Raw genomic sequence first — 24,873 nt, 5'->3', positions numbered from 1 at the left:
CCAGTCCTTCCTATTAATTGCACATTACAGTGTGCAGCAGACAAACAAACCACCCTGGAGCCAATCCTCTGGTTTTGGAAAGACGACGTAGTGGATAAAACTTGGCTGAAGAGTACCTGCTTTTTCTATAGTAGTTCATCAACAGCATTTATCATTGGTTTTATTTATTATCAAGCCAATTTACAAAGACGGCCACACAGCAGGGCTGTCAGTGATAGAGCCATGAATAGAAAAAATACTGTTCCCCAGTCCTATGTGCTCTTAAGAGCCTGCCTCAAATTAACACCTGCTAATCGTGGCTTTGTGTCCAAACAGTTCAAAAGTCATAAAATATAAGAAGCTAACAACTCATCAAATAATGACAACATGACTCTAACCCTGCTCATTCAAATTTAAGGAATCTTTTAAGTAAAAAATAAAACCTGAATTAGTCAAGTATATTATGGACAGTCAGAACGGTAGACTTCTGGTTGTTGTTTACCTTTATTAAGTTTTGGAACTTCTTATTGCTTTGGAGCAGGTCTTTATAGTGACTAACAGCTTCATTGTGTCCACAACAGAACACACCGTATTTTTCTTTCATTCTCTCCCCATTTTCACCTGAAAACTGATTGGAAACATAAGAATGAAAGACATGAACAATTATGAGCAAAGCTACCTCCACTGCAAGACCCAGGTTTAACATGGTTTTATGGTAACTGATTCCTGAGACATTTCTTCGATATTTCAATTTCTTCTGTACCAGAAATGAGAGATTTATGCAGTGTGACATCTGAGAGCTTGGAATACCACAAGATCACCAAACATTAAATGATGGTTGTCATTATGAGAGTTTTTAAAAGGATTTCTGGGCCTCGGCATTTAAAAAGACTGAGGGACTGTAAAAGGTGAAAGGCCAAAAATTGTCATGATATATGAAAGAAACTGTTGCATCCACTCCATACCAGAATGGGTGCTAAAGCTGTAATGACTTCAAAGGATCTTTACTGCATTTTTAAAAGGTCAGAACCAAGCAGCTCGGCATTAAATGCAGGAAAGCCATGGACACCAGGCATTGACATGGCTCCAGGAATGCATTACTTTACTTTTGAAACAGACCAAAGACAGAACCAAGCCATCTGCAGACATATCCCACAGCATGCATACACACATGCCTAAAGAACACTTAATGAACATCTCACATTATCTGTGACCATGTGTTCCTGGGAGTTGTGCTCACACATTACACTGGGAAGATCATCTTAAACCCAGTACTAAATCAACGTTTACATAACTTTAACCTTACAGTTAGCTTTTTAGAAATTAAATAGTGTCAACAACATTAGTAGAATTTAATTCATACCTGTTTTACCAAGAGGTCTCCAATGTTCTGGATTATATAATTTTGGTCACTGCCTTCTTCCAAGGATTCCCTTCGTCGCTCCTTTAATTGGAGCAGAAATTGCCCATGCATCTCCAACAGCTCATCCACACAGGGGAAGAGCTTGTTGATAACTGCATTTGGGAACTGCAGTTCCTCTCTCATGGCTTTGGAGTATACCTTCAGCATTATTTTCAGTGTCCTAACATGGTGCATTTCAGTCTGCATTAGTTCTGGGCAAGGGGAAATAATAATAATAATAAAAAAATAATCAGAAGTCATTTATATGCTGTGCAGTGACTAGTGAGATGTAGAAGAGCAGACTCCAAAAGCCACCATCTTTTGCACCACCTTCTTCTTCACCACAATCTGCATCGCTGATGTGAAGCTCCTAAATTTGCCCTGTTAATCTCCCAGCCAAACAGGGATGGACCCTACTCATTTAATGACATCTCCCAGCTGCAGTTGAGCTATTCCCTAATTGTATAGCTGGGCTTTGCTGCTGACACAGGCATACTGAAAACTATGGGTTGCTTTAAATCATTAACAGGACGACTTATGCACACTAACACAGGTAAACAGACTTGAAAATCTTCACTCATTTTTAGTTTCCAAGCACAAGTCAAAATGGGAGCCAGTAAAAATCATTTCTGCTTTGTTTCAAAACACTGGCACTATGAAATAGAAAAAGTTATAAGAATAACAAATACTCTTACCATAAATGACATCTTGCCTTTTTATAACATCTTTCTTTTGCCTTTTTGCATAAGACTGTTCCACTGCAACACTCCAGGACTCTGCCTCAAACTCATGAGCATCTGTTTCTATTTCACTTCGGAGGGATACAGAATATGCATCTAGACCAAAAGCACATTCAATTTCAATTATTGTCGTTTCCCACCGTATCCCTCATTATCATCATTAACAACAACAAGGGTAAAGACATTTCAATGCTGCTTTAAGACTGTGTCAGAAATTGAATAAAAATCCTGAAAAGCACAGAAAATTCCATACCTTCCAGAAAAACGGAGTCTGCTGTTGAAGGTGCAAGCGAGACAACGTCTTCTGAAGTCTGCTTAAATTTTATAAACACTGAATCCCCTTCATCCATGTCTCCTGAAATTAGTCTAAATGGCCAAAGAAATTAGACCAAGGGACCAAAACAGAACGTTATTTTTAAGTTGCTTGACAAAAAAACCCCAAAACAATCCAACTACTTTAACAAGCATTTTTCCTAAATTACAGTGAAATTAACTTTAAATATATAAAAACTACTGTTGCACTCAAATTTTAAACAGTCAAATCAATTTAGCAACTCCATCACTGAAATATTACAGTTTTAATTAGAGCAGCATGAGCAAGTATGCAACTTCTAGTATGACATTTTAAAAAGACATCACCTGGTGACAAGCCATAGCCAGTTCAGAGTACAAAGGGCACTTTCACTATGAAGGAAGCATAACTGTGGCACATAAAAAGTAAACTACTACTTAAAACAGCAGACAGCTTTGAATCAGTCTACTATTTCAATCATAGTATCCTGCAATTTAAAACACTGCTGTCTCCTACACTGGTCAGAACTAGCACAACCTAGAATAACTGAACTTAGAAGACATTTCTGAATTTCCACAAGTCTAAAGACAAATATACCCACAAAAGCCATAATGTAGACAGAGGTACTCAAATACTGCCCTATTTGATAGGATATCTTTTGTTTCATAGTACAGAGGGACTACAGACAAGGTGATTTAAGCAACAGAAAAAAGCTTACTGTTCAGGGAAATTAATTTCAGCATTAAAAGCTCAATAAATCTTTCCTGAGCTTGAAAACCAACGTGAGTTCTTGCTTTAGTTCTGTAACTGTTTTTTGTTTCATATTGCTGGGGGCGGGGGACAGGAAAAGCTAGTGAAATAGAAGAGAAGCAGTTTACTTACCCAAATTTATTAACGGCTCCAGCAGTATTCAATGAAGACTGAGAATTTCCTCTTTGGGTGATAGTCATACCGAGATTCCGCGACAGTACTGGGGTGCCATCCGGTCCCAGGAGAAGACTTCGGGGCTGCTCCTTCAAAGAAGTGGCTAGAGAGGCAAAAATTGAATTGGTACTCAGAAAATGAGGTGTACACTGCAGATCGCCTGCTCTCAAACCTCTCTCTGAATGTGGACGGAGAACAGACAGGATCTTGGATGTCAAAAGCTCGTTGTCCAAAAAAACATTCTCATTCCATTTTCTTGAAAAGGAACCACAAAAAGACAGCTCAGGATGAGCTGGAATTGTATTGCTTCTGCCGCTGCTTTTTGAATTTGTATTCCCCATGCTCACTACTGGCTGCCCTCAGACTTGGCACAGTAAAGTGGCCCCAGAGATGCACTGTTTTTATACTACCTGTGATCCTTCTAGAAATGTAAAGCTGCCACTTAACTTACTGTATTGGCTAAATCAGCAGGTCTGAAGTGCAGGAAATTGGTCCCTACTGTGCCCATTTAGTGTGGAAATTGCAAAGTATCTTCTCCTTTAGTAAAACACCAGAACCTACACACAATTATTCACACCCTACCGTATAAGGGCACAGAACATTTCATGGCAAACAAGAAAAATCTGAGATCACATAAAACCCACAAGTTCTTTGCAATGCTTATTGCTACACAGTGATTTATATCTGCATGCACACACACTGAACATAATAGATACCAGAGCTAAATTTAATTTTAATACTGCAGCTTTTTAATGCTTTTTAAATCTAGACAGACTGTGAACTGGAAAGATATTTAAAACTTTAATCACTATTACACAATACATAGAAGCCTGTAATAGAGTTATAAAAAATGGATATAAAAAAATAATTATTTAGCACTAATGTCTGTAATAAATGATAAGGAACAGGAGACAAAATACATCCTTTTAAAAAGGAAACTTCAGAGAAGTCAAAGATGAAGAATCAGCCAGACAATCTTTAAAACTTATCACTAACAAGGTCTGCAGCTACCCTTTTTTCAAAGTGCTTTTAAGGACACGGGAGTGGAAGAGATCTCATGGATCCTTGGACCCAGGGCTCTGCCATTGCAAGCAAGCTTTGCCTTAACACCCAGATGCAACTCTTCCTTTTGTACTGGGTCTGAGAGGCTGCTTCAGGACCAGGCTGTTGCAGCAGCTCAGATAGTCCTCAGTTCCCAGCCAAGGTGACACATCACCAATTTACAACTATTCCTGTAAAAACACTGGTGTCTACTCATCCCCAGAAGTTCCCCCTTTCTTAGTCTGCACTCCTTGGCATACCTCCGCTAACAATTCTCTCTCACTCTACTTCTGCCTTGCTCAATAAAACACAGCTAAATCCAGATATTCATGTTTCTTATGAAACAGGTTTTTCCACATTTCTTGATATCCCATACTCTACATCTGCTTGTCTCTCATTTCATCTTCCTTGAAACAGTTGACTAGAATTGTATTAGAGCTGCAGGGGAGGTTTCATCAATGACATGTAATAGAAATTGTATCACCACATCTTTTCTTGCTGGAAATACCTTTCCCAAAACCTGTTTGGGTTTGAAATCTGGCTACGCACACACACATTCTCAGTCTACAACAAACTAGGTAAACTGAGTCCTCTTCCACTATCTCCAAGTGATGAGACCCAAGCCCATTGTCCTCAAAGAGGAGACTAATCAGATATTAGCAAGATTTGTAAAGGCAGGTTTCCTAAACAAAGGCTTGGTGATAAATGTTCTCCTGTTTCCATTTGGGAAAGTATTGAAATCACCAGCCATCAAGTTCTCCTTCTGTGCTCCAAAAGCCAAGAACAAAGTTCTGTTTCACAATGGTAGGCCAAATCTAAAAATCTCCAGAGGCAATACGTGGGGAGAGGGATGGGACACATACACACAAACACCACATGTTAAAAATGTTAAAAAATATCTTTTAAATTGATACAATACCTCTGGCTTTTTTTTTTGCTGTGCACTGCAGTCTGTAGTGGATGGGTAAAGACATACAATGCTCACGCTATTAGCTGTTCCTTTAATTTCCAGCTTCTGCTTTTGACTACGGAAAATAAATACTGGCTGCCTAGCAGAGTCTGCACCAACAAAAAGCCATTTTCTGAGTTCAATTAGCACTGTCTGCACACTGCTGAGAGACCATATTGATCATTGTTAACCTATCACACCAGACCAGACTGTATACCACAGAGATATTTCAACGACAAGCCCTACAGCCAACTTTTCCTATTTTCATTATTCCTTACTGTTTCCTATTTCAGTCTCTGCAATTTCTACTAAATGCAGAAAACCATTCATGGTAACACAAACAGCCACTTATCTTCTCATAACAATTACTCCCTTTGTGCTACCTCTTGGTAAGAATCATTTCATAAGAAAGTACACCTTTGCAATGGAAGTCAAATACCTAACAAAAACACATGAAACACACATAGTAATACTCAGACATTCACATCAACTTTCTTACATCCATCAAAGCAACCAAACAGACCAAATGCAAGGCAGAAAATAATTCTGCTCTAGTTACGGTCAGTCACCGGAGAGCCAAAAAGCCTGTTCTATTAATGCAGACCTTGTAACATCTACAAATTAAAACACCATTTAAATTATACACCTGTGACCATGATGGTCATTTCCAGTAGCAAAAAGCTATTTCAAAGCCTATGCTGTAATAAAGCTGTTCATTTTTGGGTTTTTCTTTCCTCCCAGATCCCTTTTCCCACTTTGTTTCAACAAAGATTTATGTTCAGACCATTAGTGCCAGCTTGTCTTAGAGATTTCTAGCAACCACTAGCTGCCGGCAAGTTTTAAATAGACAATTATGAAAATCTGATGTAAAACAAAGTTCACAGTTCTAGTCTTTTCAGAGGCCAGAGAATAGACAATCAATGAAAAACTAGCTTATTGATCCCTTTTCACCATGATATTTTGAGGTTACACAGCAAGAAGGTATAAAGAAAAATAAAAAGATAAAAACACACAGGAGATTGCTAGGAGCCTCTAAGCCATTCCCAATAGAAAAAAAAATGAAGCCTTCTTATTAAAAGAGACCTTTTCTATACTTCAATAACACACTGTGTATAGCCTTTAAAACATATTAAAGAAAAAAAACACAATTGAACAGATAAGCCTTGAGCACAGAAATCATTCTTTAGTACAAACCTGGGGAAATACACTGGGGCGAACTCTGTGGAGATCCAGAAGGTCTGTGCTGAAAATCTTTCTGCTATAGGAAAAAATACAATATTCTTACACATACAGACCAAACTTCCAGTCCAAAATGAATCATATTTTTCCTACCATATAGTACTAACTGTAAGTGAAGCTGTATACCGAAAGTATAAAAGATTTGACACAGTAACAGTTTTGATTTTTTTCACATTCCAGAATAATGGCATATAGACATTAACACTTTGTATAAAAATGCCATCAAGTATAAATCAGACTGATATAGAACCAAAACTGAAGTCACAGCTGAATTACATCTATGATAATAAATAATTTATTAAATGAAAGCAAACCCTTTACGAAGACAGTCTTCACCTACACTTTGTTTACAGCAATACTAACTAAACCCAGCCAATTTCAACAAAAAATTGAGATTGCTTCTTTAAAATGGCATCTTCGGTAATCTGTACAACTTTCTCATTCTTGCAACACCAGGAAGTTACAATTCATTGAACTAGAATTTATCAAAGATGCAAAGAAATACATAAGTAAAACAGTCTGTGACAAATGGCTTTTGGGGAGTCTTGCTTCACTTTGAGGATCTAATTTCTGACTTCATTCCTCATACAATTTTGTGCTACTCTCTTCAGGAGTGGTTTGTCAGGGCTGATTCAACCACGAAAATTTGGGACATGGTAAAGAGCGGAAACAAAAGCATCACAGCAAGTGAATTTTTTTGGTTTAAAAGGAAAATGCACAATGTCTTAAGAAGTTTAAAGCTATACATCAAAACCCCCACAAGAATATTTCTGCCCTCAAAAGAGTTACATTCTAAATCACCAATGGCTGAAAGCACTTCCTCTAACCTCTAATTGCCCAGGTTTGAGCTGTTCTGCTCTCTCTTCTCTCCCTCACAGTACTCCCTAATCTGCTATCAGTCTCTGAAATCATCAACACTTGCAGGTTAAAACAAAGTAAAACTCCCTCAAGTGTAATTAGTTATCAGGAGGAGGAAATGATTTTCAAAACCAATACCAGAACAAAGAAACCGACAGATAGACAGCTATCTGAAACCAGCCTGTGACCTTACATGCAGTCACAGGCACCACAGTGACACAGATAAAAATGAACAGCTTAGCAAGACAAAGTTCATCACAGTTCAAAAATGAAATCACTTATTCTGCATTGCCTAGCTTATAAATAATATGTAACTGTTATAACCAAATTCCCCTCCACCCCTCACACTCTTCCATTAGCTTTGAGATGGCACAACCTATTAAAGTATAGCAGCATAAAATTCAGAGGTACCATATAATTCAATTATGTTCCCCCCCAAAATGATGGGTTTGAGCATTCCTAAAAGGATTAGTCACAGTTCTGACAGACTCAAGCAATGGTAAGTAATTTTCAGTACAGCAATAAAATGTTTCACTATTTTCCCTACGTACATTGTCATAAATTACTATAATGATAAGTTAATAACTATTCAATGTCTTGAAGATGTAGGGCAAGATTCTGTCCTGATGTAAACTAAAATATTTGCACTAAATTAAGCTTACTATGACAAGCACTGTTTTTATAGAAGAAGAGCACATTTTAGAACCTACCTTGGGTCTGATGCTGCTGCATTCAGCCAGTAAAGTCTTGCAGTTCTTATGGACATTCACCGCACAATCTGAAACAGACACAACAAAAAGGGCCTTTAACTTAAATTATTCTTGCCATTCTCATCTAGGGAAGAGTGACACACAAAAGATCTTAATTTTGGAAGAGATGCAGAGTAAGCTCAGGTGTTTCAGCAAGCATCCTTGTTGTGCACGTTCTGTTCTTGACTTTACAGCAAATACTCAAGTTCTTTCAAAAAGACTCAGAATCACTGATAGTGCAATTCACACATGCAAGCACAAAGAGACACTATCGAATGCACTAACAGTATTCTGCCTAACCTCCGCTCAACCAGAGCAGTTTTCCTCAGATTTGCAAAGGTTATTTCCACATCTTTCAGTTCAAAATTGATACCATTCAGGAAGGTTTACTTGGCTCCACAGGAATAGCTGCCTTTCTGCATAATTAGTAGGAACTAAAGTAACTACAGTCAAAATGCACCACAGAATCATCAGAGTATTACCACCATCAGAGCACTGCCGCTTTCCGAGCTTCACAAAGGAACTGTTTCCAGATAAAGGAACTAAAGCAGCTCTTTTTCACCCAAGGCATAACACCATGAACAGTATAGTAAAATCCATTTTTTCCCTTATAATAATGACTGCTTGAGAAAACAGGATGACAACTGGTAACATTAAATATTTTCTGCAGTCTTTCTATCCATCTGTAAAATAAGATCTTTCACCAAAGCAGAATCTGGACACCAGCAACCTAGACGGTAAAGGAAACCAGGATTTGTTTCTTCCCATGTATTTCAGGCATGCATGTTAGAAAAGAAATAGAACAAAACTGGGAAGATGAACACCATATCTGCTAGAGAAAAGCCTGTTTATGTTTAAAGCACAGAGGAAAAATTATTTACAGTTTCTTCCTCCAAACAGAACTATCACCCACGCCTGGCGCCAAGACTGGTGATCTGTTTTAAGGCTCCTGGCTAATGTAGAGCAATACTCACTTATAAATGTTTTCCATAATTACAGTAAAACTCTGAGAACAGGAGCAGCAAAATGCTTACTTGGCCTTAAATACAAATAAATTAATAAAGGTATAAAAACAGGACTGAGAAAAAAACTGAGTGCAGAGGCCCAAAAGACACTCAGATGTTACGCAGCTTCCTCAAGCGAGGGAAATAAAAGCAAAATACTGCACTTTGAGTGCCAGCCACACAAAAAATTTCACAAAACCAATCACCTTCTATAACTGCTCTCTTATTTGTGATATTTCTTCCACTACCACACCCCACGCAACAAAACAAAAGGCACTATATGTAATTTCAAATGTACATGCTTCTGCGAGCATATGATAAAAATGTATCAAAATTATTCACTTGCTAAAACTATGTAGAGAATAACCAATATATTAGCTATTTCAGCATTGACAAGGCCTCTACCTATCACCAGAAAATGAAGAGCTTGTTAAAAGACATGCCACAACAACAAACAACTAGCTGACAATGGAAACCTCTTTCTTCCTGAGACAAAGGAGCAAACTGTAGGGCAAAACCCACCACATAAAAGGAAATAGAAAAAAGTCTCTGTGACATCAAGCTGGGTTGGATTCGAGTCTAGCTTACAGACGGGTCCCCTTCAGGGCAGGACCATGATGAAGGGAAGTGTTCATACAGCCACTGCCCTCCCGCAACATCACCTCTTGTCTTGAAATCACTTAATTCCCCTAGAATTGTGTAACATAATTATCTATAAACACTTTATCAGACTTCAACTAGACATTTATATTCTCTGACATTAACCTATCTTTAGCAATTACATTAGATAATTCCTTTCCTATTAACGGTTAGCAGGACCAATTCTACTTCAAAAACTTTGGCACCTTAAGGTAACTGTAATAGGGATATCAACTTAATGTATTTCAATTTTAGTATAATGCACTTGCTCTGTTAAAGATAGCAGCTTGTTTCACTCTCGGTAGGTATTTTTCACTTAATCAGCTGATGTATCTAATAGTGCTGTGTATTAGTTTTCTATGGTGTTGAAAAATTCTTTACACAACAGGAGAGAACATGCTGGAAAACAGGAAAATGCTACAGACAAGCCTCAGAAAACTGCAGCTGAATCTGAGGCCTCGGTTCTCTAACAGACTATCTGAAATGCAATTAGCTTAATGATTTCCAGGTGGCATTATTTTTTGTCCACATAAGAGACGAGAATTTTGAAAACTGACAAGAAGAATCAGACTGTTTTATAAGCATACTTCATTTTATAAAATATGCTCCAGCTTTCCTTATTCAACACACTTGCAGACAGTGCTGAACCAAGTACACTCCAATTAGGCACGAGAACAAGCATTCAAACACTAGTGAACATGATTTCCTTTCGCTCTAAGACCTTTTTGCATTCTTTATTCTTCTGGACAGCCTCTCTGAACAGGGTATTAGAGAACTTCAGGGGTCAAGAAAACAGTGAAGAATGAGGGCCAGAGGACAGCAAAGAAGTGACAGGAACCTGCACACATTAAGAGCAGAGATACATGTGGAGGGTTGTTATAGGTGTATAGAAATAATAAATATCTAACCTTAGAGAACACAGATGGGCATCCAAAGAAAAGGAGCATTGGTAACCTCAAAACTGACAAAAAGTTTTTTCTATGCATCATCAGTAACTGGTAGCATTTGGTATTACTCAGATCAAGAATTTGGGAAGGTACAAAAATGAAATGGACAGTTATGTCAGCAAGCTTGTCTCAAACTGGAGAGGCACAGAAAGTATTCCTGAGAAAGACAAAGCTAAAAACTCAGAGGCCTGCCACCCAGGCTCTTCCTTTCCTCTTCCCTGTCCTCTCCTCCCCCAAGCACTCACTGGAACTGCAAAAAGATTAATTTAGTGAGGAAAGAAAACAATCCTCCAAAGGATTTCATTTCAACACAGACTATGCAGAAGGGCCATAGCTCTGGCTAGGGCTGAGAGCACCAGTTAAACTGCCTACACGCCCAGAAGGTCCAAGGATTTGGGCTACCCTGACTGGATGGGGACAGGACCACCACTACTAGAGCTAAAGGCACAACAGCAATCAATGCCACACATAGCACGGAAACTAAGCAAACCCACCATAGTTGCCTCTGGGCTTAAATCAGCAGGCTTGGAGTCAAAAGTGAGAATTTGGGGAGCATCATATTATCCCACATCTGCTTACTACAGGGACTGCCACTGCCTCTGAAACATTCTGCATGGGCTAGTGCCAGCGATGACCTAATAGGCTAACTGAAACAGGGGCCTCATCCAAAGACATTTTTAAGACCAAGAGACTCACAAACATCATAGAAGATCCTGTTCATGACTGAGGGTAGTGAAATTAATCTCTGGTATAATAAAAAGCCTTCCCTTATTAATGAGATGCTTTCCCAAAGGCTCACAGAAACCAATTTACAACTTAAGAGCATTTTATTGGACAACACATTACAATGCCCAAAAGCATAACACTGATTCACAGTGTGCAAGAGGGCAGTGAACCTAGCTGAAAAAGGGCAGGCAAATACATTTTCTCCCCCAGCTGGAATATCTTCCACTGGATCAGACACTGGCAATGTCCTATAAATGTCTTGCAGAATTGGATTCCAGGACAAATCTATGACTCATCAGATATTATGAGTATTATGACCCTGACCTTTAGTCTGGAATGGCACTGCCCAATAAAATAAATCTTAAAAGGCCATTTGCAAACAACTACAAACAACAGACAGATATGCTATGATTATTCTAAAACTGAACTACTAACCCCCAGCCCACCTCCCACTTATGGTTTTTTTTTCCATTTTTTAAATGACAGATTAAAACTCCCCTTTAAAACAGCTAAGTTCAGGCAGGGACACCTTTTAACAGTGATTCTATTGATACAAGAAGTTCAAGCACTATTTTAAAGCTAAGGATATATTTACCACCTATTAAATCCAATCAGCAGAAGAGCACCATGGTCAAAATAGTTTTTTTGTGAAATCAATATTTTTTCTGTTTTCAAATGTCTGATACTTCAGGGATCAAAGAGAATTTCTTCCCTCTTTCCTCACCCTTGCACCCTACAAGGTAATTCCTCTTTTTTGAACTGACAAAGGAAACAACTTGCCTATCAACGATTAATACAGAATATAAAATTTGAATTTATACAGAGATAGACAACACAACAGCTGAGAAACATTTCAAACCACAGCATTCCAGAAGAAGCAGAGTGATTTTGTGACAAATCTCCTCAGGAAAGAGGAGGAGTTTCAGCAGAACATGAAGAAGTTTCTGTATTCGGTAAATCCAGGTCAGGTACCTTCAGGAACTCAGAGCAAATTTAACTTTGTCCTAGTGGCTTTGGTGACTGCTGTTTACTTGTTTTGCTAACTTGCCTAATTACACAGAGGCAGAAAACAGAAAACTGAAAGGGTATAGGGTGATAACTTCACACTCTGAAATAGGGACAGACCATGCAAGAGAGCAACAGCACTAAATTATCAAGTTTCAGCTTCCCTGTTAAAGCACTCCTCTTTGTCACCAAAACCAACTCGTAATTACTTTCTGACTGTATGTGCTTTTATTTGCAAAATATCAGATGGATGGGGAGCTGGGGCTGTGTCATTCCCAACACTGCAAGTTCTGGTGGCCTTGGGATTCTCTTTAAGCACAGAAACACAAATCAAACAAATGAACAACTGATGTTTCTGGTTTTTAAATAATGCAAAGTAAAATTAGCATGTTATCCTAAAAGAAATATGAGTACCACTTCAAATCTCTTGTGCTGCACCCTTCCCCCATTCTACAGGAACACTACAGAACTGAAACAGCAACGATGACAATCATAAAAGGTATTTAAAATATTTCATAGGTAAACATTAGGTGGAACTACAACACACAATGTCTGGTGGCTCCTGTTTGAGCGCCATGTGTTTCATGGGTTGGTTTCTTCTACCGTATCAAAGAGAAACTATTACCTTATAACTCTATGCATTTTTTTTATGCCAAATAAAAAAGCCACCTACAAAACTCTCAAGAGGGGAGTGAGAAGGAATGGAGAAGCAGCCATTTCTTCCCTCGGTTTTACACAGAAGGCACAGATACTGCAGTAACAAAACCACAGCACAAAATCTTCAAACAGTATTCAGGAGTTTTGCTTATTTATTAGAGCAGCAAACCCAAATACAGTACCAGAAGCATTTTGAGAGCTGTTTGTTTGGATCACTCTCTGCTTCCCTCCACCTCCTCCAAAACCTGTCACCGCTCCTCGCTTCTACCAGGGTTTACCTTTCCAGCACACACAACCCAAGCCTACAAGGCGGTATTATCTCCTGCTCCTCTCCCTGATATGCCAGGGCTGGGGAATAATTAAAATGGGTCAGTAATCAAAATTGTGGGAAAGTTTTCACCAGATTTTTGTTCCTTGATACATTTAAAGTCTTTTTATGTACATCCCAGACTCCTCTCACTGCTGCAGTACTACCTGTGCAAGCAACTGAGATGATGAGGTGCTGGATTTTGTTATCACAAGCATAAGGATGCTCAGACTCCAACGGTGGCATAAAGCGAACCAGGTCCACATCAGGCAACATCAACTTGCCTGCCTAAAGTGCATCGCAGTATCTCAGCTCTTCCTTTAGCACTTAAAAGAGGTTTCTAAGACAAAGCCTGGATCTTCTCAAGCTATGTCCTGTCCCCCAGATTAAGCCCTGATCCGCTACACCGGGACGGCTGTAAACCCTGCGGGGATCGTCACGAAGGGGACGACACACCGGCTGCCCGGGCTGAGCTCCGCAGCCCCTCCGCGCTGCCCGAGGCCGCCGTTGTGTAACTGCCCGCTGCGGCACGTTGCTAGGTGGCCGCGGCCGGCGGGCAGGCTCCCCCCGCGGCTGCCCGTTGAATCCCCCGCAGCGCGGCCACTGCGGAGCCCCGGGAGCGGCGCTGCCCCGCTGCAGGGACCGGGAGCGGGGTGGGCACCGGGCCGCGGCCTTGGGAAGGGGGCCTCCCCGTGCCGGGAGGGCTCGCTACGGCCGGGAGGGGATAGCTCCGCGGGGAGCCGGGGGCCGAGGCTCGGGGCGCCGGCGGGCGCACTGACACCCTGGTCTCTTACCGGACTCCCCCGGGAGCCGCCGGTTGCACTGTCGGTCCCGGGAGCCGCCGCCACAGCAACAGGAAACGCCCCGATGTCCCGGAAGCAAAGGGAAGACGAGGGTGCGCGCCTGCGCGCCGCGGCCCGGCCGAGGGAGGGTCCCGGTCCCCTCGGGGAGGGCAGCGACCACCGGCGCCAGCCCGGGCTTCCCCCTCAGGGAGGGCACAGACCACCAACGATAGCCCGGGCTTTCCCCTCAGGGAGGGCACCGACCACCAACGATAGCCTGGGCTTTCCCCTCAGGGAGGGCACCGATCACCAACGATAGCCTGGGCTTTCCCCTCAGGGAGGGCACAGACCACCGCCAGCCCTGGCTTTCCCCTCAGGGAGGGCACAGACCACTGCCAGCCCGGGCTTCCCCCTCAGGGAGGGCACAGACCACCGCCAGCCCTGGCTTCCCCCTCAGGGAGGGCACCGACCACCGCCAGCCCTGGCTTCCCCCTCAGGGAGGGCACCGACCACCGCCAGCCCGGGCTTTCCCCTCAGGGAGGGCACCGACCACCGCCAGCCCGGGCTTTCCCCTCAGGGAGGGCACCGACCACCGCCAGCCCGGGCTTTCCCCTCAGGGAGGGCACCGACCACCAACGATAGCCCGGGCTTTCCCCTCAGGGAGGGCACAGACCACCGCCAGCCCGGGCTTCCCCCTCAGGGAGGGCACAGACCACCGCCAGCCCGGGCTTCCCCCTCAGGGAGGGCACAGACCACCGCCAGCCCGGGCTTTCCCCTCAGGGAGGGCACCGACCACCGCCAGCCCGGGCTTCCCCCTCAGCCCGCTCCCGGGATGGGGGAAATGGCTGTAATCAAGAGCCGCAAGGCCTCTCCCCTGCCCCAGCCATGGCGGTGAGTGTCCCGCACCACGGGGCATTGCGGGGGACCTGCCTTCCATCAGCGTCTGCCTCTGGCGGGAACAAAGACTAAACAGGCCCTTAATGGATGGGATGTAGCATCCCGAGTGACAGCTTTAACACAGTATTTCATGTGTTTGCGCAGCGCCTGGGACTTACTCTAAATACACAATTTGTTATTAAAAGCCTGGTGGGATTTGTCATTCAAAACATGCTGAAATGTTTACAGCCACTGCTGCCAAGGGGAGGTTGGGGTCCCCAGCGGGTTGGCAGGACACTGGCTTCCTTATCAACCCTGTGGCTGCAAGTGCCTGCCTGGGCCTTTGCCAACGACCGCTGCACAGACAAACACCAAAAGAAAAGGAGAATTATCTTCACTATCAGCAGATTTGTACACTGACTTGTATAACTAAATCACTTGCTGGAAAAATTACCGTTTCCCTGACTCCAATAAGGTTTGACCTAGTACTAGCACTGGGCTGCTGAAGTACTCCGCAAGGAGGAAAAATGAGAAAAGCTCATGACCTAACCTTACCTCCTGATCTGTGAGTTGCTCTGAGGATTTACGATACTGAACTGATCTCCATCACAAGTTTGCCATATCCAAGTTGCCTGTCAAGCTTGAAAATGCAACGTACACAATTATAAAACAAACTTCCCTCTCAAACTCCACCCTACAGCTTTCCCACACCGTTTTGAAAGAACCCACCACTGTTTGGGCTGGAAATGTGCTGAAATCCTACACCACCATGGGACCGATATAATTTCTGGTTTCCACACTGCAACCTGTTTGATTTTATTTTTCTCTGCATCTTGTACTTGCAAGCTTTTCAGAAATGTTCCCTTTTGTGCTGCTTCTGTACAGGACTAAGCACAACAAGGTCCAAGTTGTTTACTGGGGCCTCTCAGCACTACTGAGAAATAATCATTAAAGAAAGTGGTTCGGGGGTAAACAGCTGGCTGTCACTTGGTGAATGATTCATCCTTAGACACTTCAAACTTTGTGCTTTGCTGTAATATAAAAGTAAAGCACTGCAGATTGCCCAACTACAGCTGTCATGGAGAGAACGTGCTGTGCTTGTGTGCCTGGCCTCAGGGCATCTCCACAAAATCAGTGCAAAATCTGGCACAGCAACCAGCTGAAAGACTGTAGCTTAGAGCTAAGGTTTGGATTGCAAAGAAGAAAATAGCACTAACTTTCTAATCCTGTGTAATTCTGCAATAACAGAAGATTTTTCACCGAATGAATTGCAGGGAGATTACTGTCATACAGCCTTATGCATTTGTCAGGCCAAGTGTACAAGATCCTGAGGTCTTATCAGGGAATGCAAAGAGCAGCACCTTGGACATGTTCCAGATGAAGGCAGTACTGCCCAGATATGAAATGGAAGTGAAAAGCAGAAAAGGAGAAATGCTAAGAATAGTATATTCTTCAGCTTCCTTTTCGAAAATCTCTAGAGTTCAGTAGAGCCAGCTCTGTGTCAGCAGACTCATAGCTCAGTGTTTCCTCTGAAACCAGTGCTGCAGACCACTTTCACATTTACTTTAGATCCTGCTTCATTGGCTCTTAACCGCATTAACCCACAGCCTATCGCAGTTGCTTTGGTTTCGCCTGTTTTATTTGGACTCCTGTCGATAATAATTTATTTCAAGTGGGACTCCCAGTCCATTTATCACTGTCATCATGTCACAGCAGCCACACCTCCTTTCCCCCCCCCAAAATAAAAGCTTTTTGGCAGCTGTGTCTCCCTCCAGAAATGTGAAGTTCCAGGTTGCCTGCTGCTTTTCAGATTTCTCAGGACTCTGTGTAGGCTATGATTTTCTATGCTGAAATTTCCGCTCAAACAATTCCTTCTTACTACAAGCCAAAACCGCCCTTCCCAATTAGCTTATTGGTGCTGCACTGGGAATCCTAAAAGCAAAAGCATGCAGGCACAAGTGCCAAGTGAGAGGTGAATTTCACACCGAATTTCAAGTCAAAACCAAAAGCCACTCTGGCCTCCCTTACAGATAAAGAAGCATGGGTGGAGGATGTTTGCCTGACAAACGCCAGGAACCTATATCCTCCATTTTCCCGCAGAACTGTTGTGAGAAAGAAAATGGTTCTCCAGATCTCTTTCGCAACGTGCCTTAAATAAGTCCTGGAGACTAGTCGTTACAGCAATTTCTTATAAATCGACCTGTATACTGAAGCAGCCAGCAAGGGTCAGCCTAGGATGAGTAGACAGTCTGATGTCCAGCCCAGCCTGTATTATTCAGGAAGATTCATTAAACCGAGCACTTTGTCTTAAAGAAGAGGAATTTGTCTGAACCCTACCAAACACTTTGGTTGCAGCTATAGGTTTCTTGAAGGGAATGGTCCATCTGACACCCCTAGGGGGGCTCCACCTTTCCCATAAAGTAATAGAGATGTAACTTTCAACTAAAGAAGATGCAGAAGACCCACTTCTACTGGGTGAGCACCTCAGTGCTCAAGCACAAGTCGCTAGGAGGGAAGCAATCCTCCTGCCATCTGTATTCTATGGCATATCCTTGGCTCACCTCCATGGCACAGCCTGCTTGGAGAGTTCTCTTCCTGTCAGGGCTTTCCTGGGACTCATCTAACTCCTGTTGCATAAACTCTGAAAGCATGTTTATAAGAGAGGATTAATTTAGGCACAGAACCTTCTCTACTCTTGACAGCAAAGGCTGAAAAGGAGCTTTCTCCATTTCCAGGTGAACAATAAACCTAGAGACTCACAGCTCAAAGTTTACGTAACAGCGAAGTTTGGGTGGCCACTGTTGTAGAGATTCCAGTGACTGCAAGAATTCCTCTTTGTTTTTCATCCCTGCCAGGCTCCTAACATTACATCTGTGAGACTCCAAAACTGGAGCTGCAGAATGTTTCCTGCACTTATACTCTCAACACATACCACAGCCTCCTTCCCTGGCAGATTTTGTAGTGTGTGGCGTGAGGATAGATGGGAGGAATCGAGTGGGAGAGGGAAAAAAGTGACCACCAAACAAGGGCCACCTGGGCTGCCTACCTTCTTCACAGTTCACGTGCATGTTTCTAGCAGAACAATGGTTCCTTGTTCTGAATTAAAAGCAGAATTCCTCCTGCTGTTACTTTAATAAGAAGAGCTCTTGCTCCTCTATTTCATCACAGCTATGGAAGCCACCAGACTTTTTGTGTCTACTGGACAGTGAAAGGACCTCAGGCAGGCTTCCTAATCATTTTCCCATCCTTCCTCCTCCTGGCTTCAGCTCATCCCTTTCTTTAACTACCATCTTTTCTTTCTATGAGCCTTTTTGCCTTCTACCACGTGGTGGTGCTGCAGTTAAAAATACCGTTAGAGAGAACATAAACCGCAGCACCTGACCGTGAGATGGACCGAGAGCTGGCCGAGGGCCAAAGCGTGTAGATGGTGAAATGTGAGTTCATTATGAGAAAACAAGATCAGCAGCCAAATACCTTCAGATCTTGGCAACAACCGCAGCTCAGACTGAGCCCTGACAGAGCAGTTTGCTCTTCTGAAAAGTCGGCCTGCCGCTCTGGCTACACAGTGGCCCCGAAGTTTGCTTTTCAGGAGCCCTATCAGTGGCTAGTCAGGAGACCATGCGTTGCTCCTAGCTGCAATAACAGGAACTAGTGATATCAACTATCAGCTCTGCTACCCAGAAGCAGCTTGCAAAGGGTTTCAGCCCAGCAAAATCCAAATATAGTCACTCTCAGGCTAACAGCTGTCACACAACAAGTCTCAATCCAGATCTGATCACAGACAGGCCATTAATTTTAATGAACATCTCAGAACCCTGCCCAGTTGTTCAGCCTCAGTTCAAGCACTGCAAAGGGAACATGCAAAAACCAGCTCTGCTGCCCTGCCACCCATGTTAGCCTGGGCAGCGTACCCTTGAGCAGCCCAGAAAGCCAAAGGAGATGTTACAGAGTCTCAAACACAAACCAGCTCCTCGGCCACCTTGGAGGTTTTTCTCCTGAGTGGTTAGCAAGACTCAAGAACACAGATTCCTCACGGAAGGGCTGAGAAACATGGTAGAAATTACTATAACTCATGTCCAGTCCCTGTGCATTTATGATGGATGACAATAGGCCGAGCTATATTCCCATTTCAATAGCTAGCACCAACTCCTTGCGCTCCAGATCACAGATCTCCATAGTGGCTGTCCAGAGAAGAATCACTCACACTGGCAATGACCTCAGAGTTCCCAAGACCACGCAGAGCATGGCTGCAAGCTCTTAGTGTACTGGGGATCAAGGACTGTCTGGGTCTTCTCAGGTTCAGATATTTTTTGTAAAGCAGTGTGCAGAACTGCAAACTGAGCCTCTTCTAGGAGGTTCCACAGACAGGAGTGACAAGGCATAATTCTGCTCCTCCTTTAATGTTTGGGTTCTCTCTAAACACCCACAAAGCACTTGCTCTTATTCAGCTCCCTGCTTCCTACTTTTTTTGCTGTGACACCTGAAAAACGTTCACTAATAGCCAGGCCTGTGGTCCTTTTCAGTTTCCCTCCAGCTGCCCTGAAGGGAAAATATACTCACAGTGCGCGTCCAAGGGCAGCCAGTTCTTTTATGCCCCAGGAAGGTTTTACTGACCTTAAGAGCCTTTGAGAGACCCTTACTGGAGAGCGAGCATTGCTTGAGGATACAGGGTAGAGAAAGAGAGCAATTGTCTCATTTCCAGAGGATTTTCTCTGCCCACAGACAATCCCTTGGGAATTAAAATGTTCTTCAGTGCCCTGTGTACCTGCTCCAAATAGGAGGGATGGGGTTTGTCCATCAGCCAAAGCCATGCAGCAATGCCACAGTGAATGCAGTGCCAGGACAGAGTCCCATGCATGCTGGCAAAGGAGCAGCCGCCATTCCTGTGCACTACTTATATCTGAAAAGCAACAAGCTCACCCATGCAGGTCCTAGGAGGGTCTATTTGACTTTTATGTTAGATAATAAAGTTTTGGATACTCCAGAAATTCCTGTGCCCATGCACAGGGTAAATGCTGAGCAGCTCTGAAAAACACCCTAAAAGATTCAGCTTCGCTCAGGCAGCAGGCATATTTGCATGGAGAAAGCAGAACTTTGGGTGAAAAAAAAAAAATTAAAGGAAAATTTGGCCTAGAACCCTCCTTGGGGGAAAGGGGCAGGAAATGGTCAAGTGGCCAAAGAAAATGAGGATAAACTATTGCCAGGCAAGATTTAGAGATCATTTTGGACTATTTGGAGAAACAAGCAAGCCAGGCCAAGCAGGGTGATGGGATACAGTGAAGCCAGGCAGAGAAGTGAAGCAACCCGTGAGGCTGCTTTAAGCAGGGGAATGGCCAGCCTGGGCTGGAGGGGAGGCTGGGGAGTGGGTTTTAGCCAGGCAAAGCCAGACAGTGCCAGCAATACTCACTCAGGCACTGCAGACCACTTTTATTCACAAGAGGTTTGGCACACAGTGAGCAGCTGGTGCAGCTGGAGAAAACCCCTGGCACAAGCTGGTGCCTATTGATCTCTTTCCACCTCTCTTTTGGCTCCTTTATCTCTTTCTCCTTCTCTCTCTCTTTTGGCTGCTCTTTGTTCTTACCCTGGAAGGAGAGAAAAACAGAGCTCCATTACAGGCTTCGCACTGCTCACACATTGTTTTCCCCACCAGTAAAAACGAGCATGCAGGAAGCTGGTGCACAGCAAGTACAGTGGGCACCTTTCTGCCCAGACCTTTGGGATGGTAGTGCTTTTCCCAAATGCCTTCCTAAAGGCCCTTTAGTCTAGGTCCATGTGCGACGAAGGGCAAGACCCAGCACTGCAGCACATGTCTGTGCCTCTGCAGGCTCTCCTCCTTGCCACAGCAGGTGATCCAGGCAGTCACCCAGCCAAAGCACTCCTCTCTTGGTCTGCACAGCTTGTGCTAAGACAGCAAGAAAGCAGCCAGAACATGCCCTGGAGCAAGGTGGGCTGAAAGTCGGGGATCATTCTGTCCAGCGCATTCTCTTAGGGGTCACAGCGCATCTGTGGACCAATATAGCGGCCTCAGCCATCCAAGGGCAATCCAAGTAACTGGTCCCTGGGGTTAGATCCCCTTGAAGAATTCAACAGTTCCTTACACAAATTCGGCACCTCTCCCTCACCTTATCCTTCTGCCAGGATCCGGTGACTCGGCTCCGCAGGGAACTCAGACGTCGCATCACCTTCGTGCCTCTCTCTGCTTTATCGCTTTTTCCACTGTCCTCATTTCTGAAACAAGACCAAAAACATCTTAACTAAGGGGAATTTAACTGCCCAGGCACAGTTCATGAAGATCACTGATGAAGCTCATCTGAAGCGTTACTTTAGGACCCCATCTCTGAGCTTTCCATCTCCTGGCGGATCTGGTTCAGCACCAGTCATGTAATTTATTAATGGGACACTTGCAAATAGGAGCTGAAATTTCCAATTGTGCGAGTTCTGGCTGTCTCTGTCTTTTTGCAGTGCCATGCACAATGAGGCCCAGATCCTGGCTGAACCGCTGCACATACCAGTGTCTTGCACGTGGTATTAGCAGGGCAGTAGAGTTTAGATGGAAGGGGGCTTGAAATCAGTTTGTACTGGGAGCACAAAGTGCGTGGATTACTATCTGTCTCACTTACTCATTAGACAGGAACTCAAACCAGGTGAGGTTCTGTGGAGAAGAATCACTGCCTTCTTGCACACAAGCTCTCTGCTTTGCCCTGTGCAGGGAAAAGACGTCAGATGCACAGCAAAGAACACAAGAGCAGGAACTTTGGGTCAGCAGAAAGGCTCATCTTTGGAGACAGGGCAGGAACATCTTTAGAGTTACAGAAGAGGCACATGAAATGCTACTTCTCCTTGCAATTCTGCCTTAGTTTCACTGGAAGAATACAGTGACTCTGGTACCCTGGGGATTTGCCGCACAGTGTCATTTGCCAGGTGAGTCCTAGGCAGACCTATGGCCTCCCCACCCTCATCCCTCTCCCAAATACTCTTACCCATGATAATGTTTCAGCTCCTGAAGTACTTGCTGGACAATTAGCCTACCAGGAATGGAACAAAAGAAAAGTGAGGGATTAAAAAATGTCCTTGCAAAGACATTCTGCACCCCACAAAGCATCAGGTGCTGGTTTACAACCAACTTCTCAGCTATGCCCCAGCATGAGGTGGGATCTCCTTTGCTATTCAATCTCCACTAGCTCAGATATACTCAAGAATCTCTTCCAGCTCAAAACAGCCAGGACTGACAATACCTACACGTGGTCTGGGGACACGTGGTCCTTCTCCAGCATCTCCAGAGCAGCGGGTTCAACACCTGGAACACAAAACACTTTCAGCAGGGATCCTGATTTGCTTTTGCAGAGCACCATGTTGCAAGCTATGCATCCTGTTGCAAGCTATGGATCCTGTTAATCTTGCCGGGCTCTCACTCTGCCTTTAATGGGCAGGGAGAAGTGCTGGGAGCAGTTAGGGAGGGAAAGGCTACACTGCAGTTCTGTGGGGGAGTTGGAGGCTACATCACTTTTCTGTGTTACCCCTCCCTTCTGCAGCCTGTATTACATTAAGTTCTGAAGATCCTGCTTGCAGCTAAAGGGTGGAAGTTGATACCACCCCAGAGACCCTCCCCATGACAGCCAGCTTTACTTCCACTTCCCAGGCTGTACTCTTAACAAGTCTCTCTACATTTTGCTCTGGGGCAGTCCTCACAGATGGGAGGTATTAATGGATTCCAGCAGCACAGTGAAGGCCAAAATGAATTTTACAGGAGCTAGGGTGCCTTTGTTTTTCTAAGGCTCTTTGGCTTTCAGTGCAGGAACCAGAATCTGACAGCCTTGTCCCAAAGCCTGCTCCCTGCCAGCCGGGCACTGTGGGTTAGTTAAGGGCAGTGCTGTCAGAAGGGGCCTGCAAACAGACCATGTTTGCTCCATTCTTTGGGGGTACAGGAGAAAGGGCACACTTAAATCCAGGCAGATGAAGCAGTGCTTTTTGTTCCTAGGAAATCATCTTTGCCTTGTGCGAGTAGGGAGTGACCAGTGCACCAGCCACAGAGAGGTTATATGGCAACGTGTCACTGGGGATGGGCATGTCTAAGATTAGACTGCACTGTTAGCCAGGATCAGACTCAAAGTCAGCTTGATTTTTTATTTCAGGAGCTCCTGGAACCATGTAGAAGGGAAGGGCAGAATATGTCTGGGCTTGCAGAGGCTACATCTCCAGCTTTTTATCTTCTTAATTACAGACACCTTGAACTCATTTAATGCCATATATATAGTCTATACCAACCTTCCATGGCTGGAAGAGAAGTGTCAAAACTGCAGTGTATCTGAGGGGGGGCAACCGTCTCGCATGCTGATGGGACAGACTTTGACCTCAGTCTCTTCCCGTTGCTGCCACATTCCTGGAGCAGTAAAAAGTCATGGATATCTTTGGTCCTTTGTGCACCAAGGGAGCCCCCATCGAGGCACAGTATGGCTGGCAAGGTGTAAATGCAAGGAATCTTGGCTTAAGTGCCAGCGATCATCCCTGCCTTCCCACAGCCTCCTACCCTGCATGCCTGCCTTGGGAGCCCGAGGGCCGATTCCCTTGCTGTGTGGTTTGATACCTGTGCTATGTCGGAGCACAAGATGAGATCAAGACCCAAAATGTCACTGGAAACAGACTGACTCCTCAGCCCTTCTCTCTTTTGTTTTGTCAGGGTTCTGATGACAGCAAGCCATAAGGCCCAGCTGTTTGTTGGTTTCAGGTGTGGGCTCCAGGGAGGCTGGAGCAAGTGACACTTGTAGCTGAAACCTTCTTAGGCACTTCTCACTTTTATAGAACATGTAGCACTGTGATGCGATTGTCCTTTTAATACTAATTGAATCTAAAGATACTCCCCAGAGGAAAGCAGTTTGAAAGGGGGGTGATACTGCTGTCTTCAACTACCCGACAGAGGATTATAGAGAGGGTGGAGCCAGACTCCTCTTAGAGGTGCACAGTGACAGGACAAGAGGCAACAGGCACAATTTGCAGCATGGGAAACTCCAGCTAGATTTATGGGAAAGAGGGCTGTGCATCAGCCAGCTCCCCGGGCCTTTATCCTGCAAGATGGGGCAGTTTGTCCCAGAGCAGAGAAAGCCCATCCTTGCTGACATTCCTGCAGACCTCCTGGCATACCTGGTTCAATGCTGGCTTCAAGGGAGTCCAGCCTGCAGCCAACACCTGCAAGCGTTGCATTCTGCACCCATAGCTTGCCCTGCTGCCAATATGCGCACAGCCCTCACAAACTCACCGCCTCCTCCAAGCCAGGGCTGACCGTGAGGTTCGAGCACAATGGCTCTATCTCCACTTTGATTACCGTGGCACCTCCACTGCTGCTCCAGGTTTCCAGTTCCCCTTTGGGCAGCTGAAGGGACACGCAAGGCTGTGGGCAGGACAGGCTCCCCTTCTCCACATCCTCCTGCTCTGGGTCACTGCCCATCTCTGTGGCATCCAGGCTGAATCTAAGACAAGGAAGAGGAACAAGCCATTTAGCAGACCTGCCCATTGTGTCAGGCATGGCACAGCCCCTGCAATGTCCTAGCCTTGGGTGGACAGTCCTAAAGAGGTCACGCAGCTGGAACAATGAGGGTCACCACAGCAGGCACACGGAAAAGAAAATGCCAGGAAGCGTCAGCCTGGACGCCAAGTCCTGAGCCTCTTAAAAACAGTTTCTCTGGCTGCCATCAGCAAGTCCACCAGCTCCTTGGTCACCCGGGATGTTTAGGCTGGAGAGCTCTCGCTGATCTCTTAGCAA

General features: G+C 44.2%; 1 protein-coding gene across 5 annotated transcripts in view; it reads right to left on the bottom strand.

Moving 5' to 3' along the window:
- The window catches only part of ARHGEF18 (Rho/Rac guanine nucleotide exchange factor 18), a 54,355-nt gene that overhangs the window by 17,941 nt on the left and 11,541 nt on the right, over positions 1–24,873 (bottom strand). For 3 of the 5 annotated variants that reach the window (XM_080386807.1, XM_080386804.1, XM_080386805.1), the window contains exons 5-18: positions 24,370–24,580; positions 23,382–23,496; positions 22,356–22,413; positions 22,097–22,141; positions 21,737–21,817; positions 21,239–21,344; positions 20,524–20,698; positions 8,135–8,202; positions 6,522–6,585; positions 3,296–3,440; positions 2,375–2,487; positions 2,077–2,217; positions 1,343–1,593; positions 482–607 (exon numbers count right to left, since the gene is read on the bottom strand). In XM_080386807.1, coding sequence (XP_080242933.1) covers positions 482–607; positions 1,343–1,593; positions 2,077–2,217; positions 2,375–2,487; positions 3,296–3,440; positions 6,522–6,585; positions 8,135–8,202; positions 20,524–20,698; positions 21,239–21,344; positions 21,737–21,817; positions 22,097–22,141; positions 22,356–22,413; positions 23,382–23,496; positions 24,370–24,580 — 1,699 coding nt within the window. The remainder of the gene's footprint in view (positions 1–481; positions 608–1,342; positions 1,594–2,076; positions 2,218–2,374; positions 2,488–3,295; positions 3,441–6,521; positions 6,586–8,134; positions 8,203–20,523; positions 20,699–21,238; positions 21,345–21,736; positions 21,818–22,096; positions 22,142–22,355; positions 22,414–23,381; positions 23,497–24,369; positions 24,581–24,873) is intronic. The other 2 variants (XM_080386806.1, XM_080386808.1) reach the window with 2 other exon arrangements.

This window comes from Falco punctatus (genome assembly GCF_963210335.1).
Source record: "Falco punctatus genome assembly, chromosome: 4".
Classification (NCBI taxonomy): domain Eukaryota; kingdom Metazoa; phylum Chordata; class Aves; order Falconiformes; family Falconidae; genus Falco; species Falco punctatus.
This window is presented reverse-complemented; position numbering and strand designations above follow the sequence as displayed.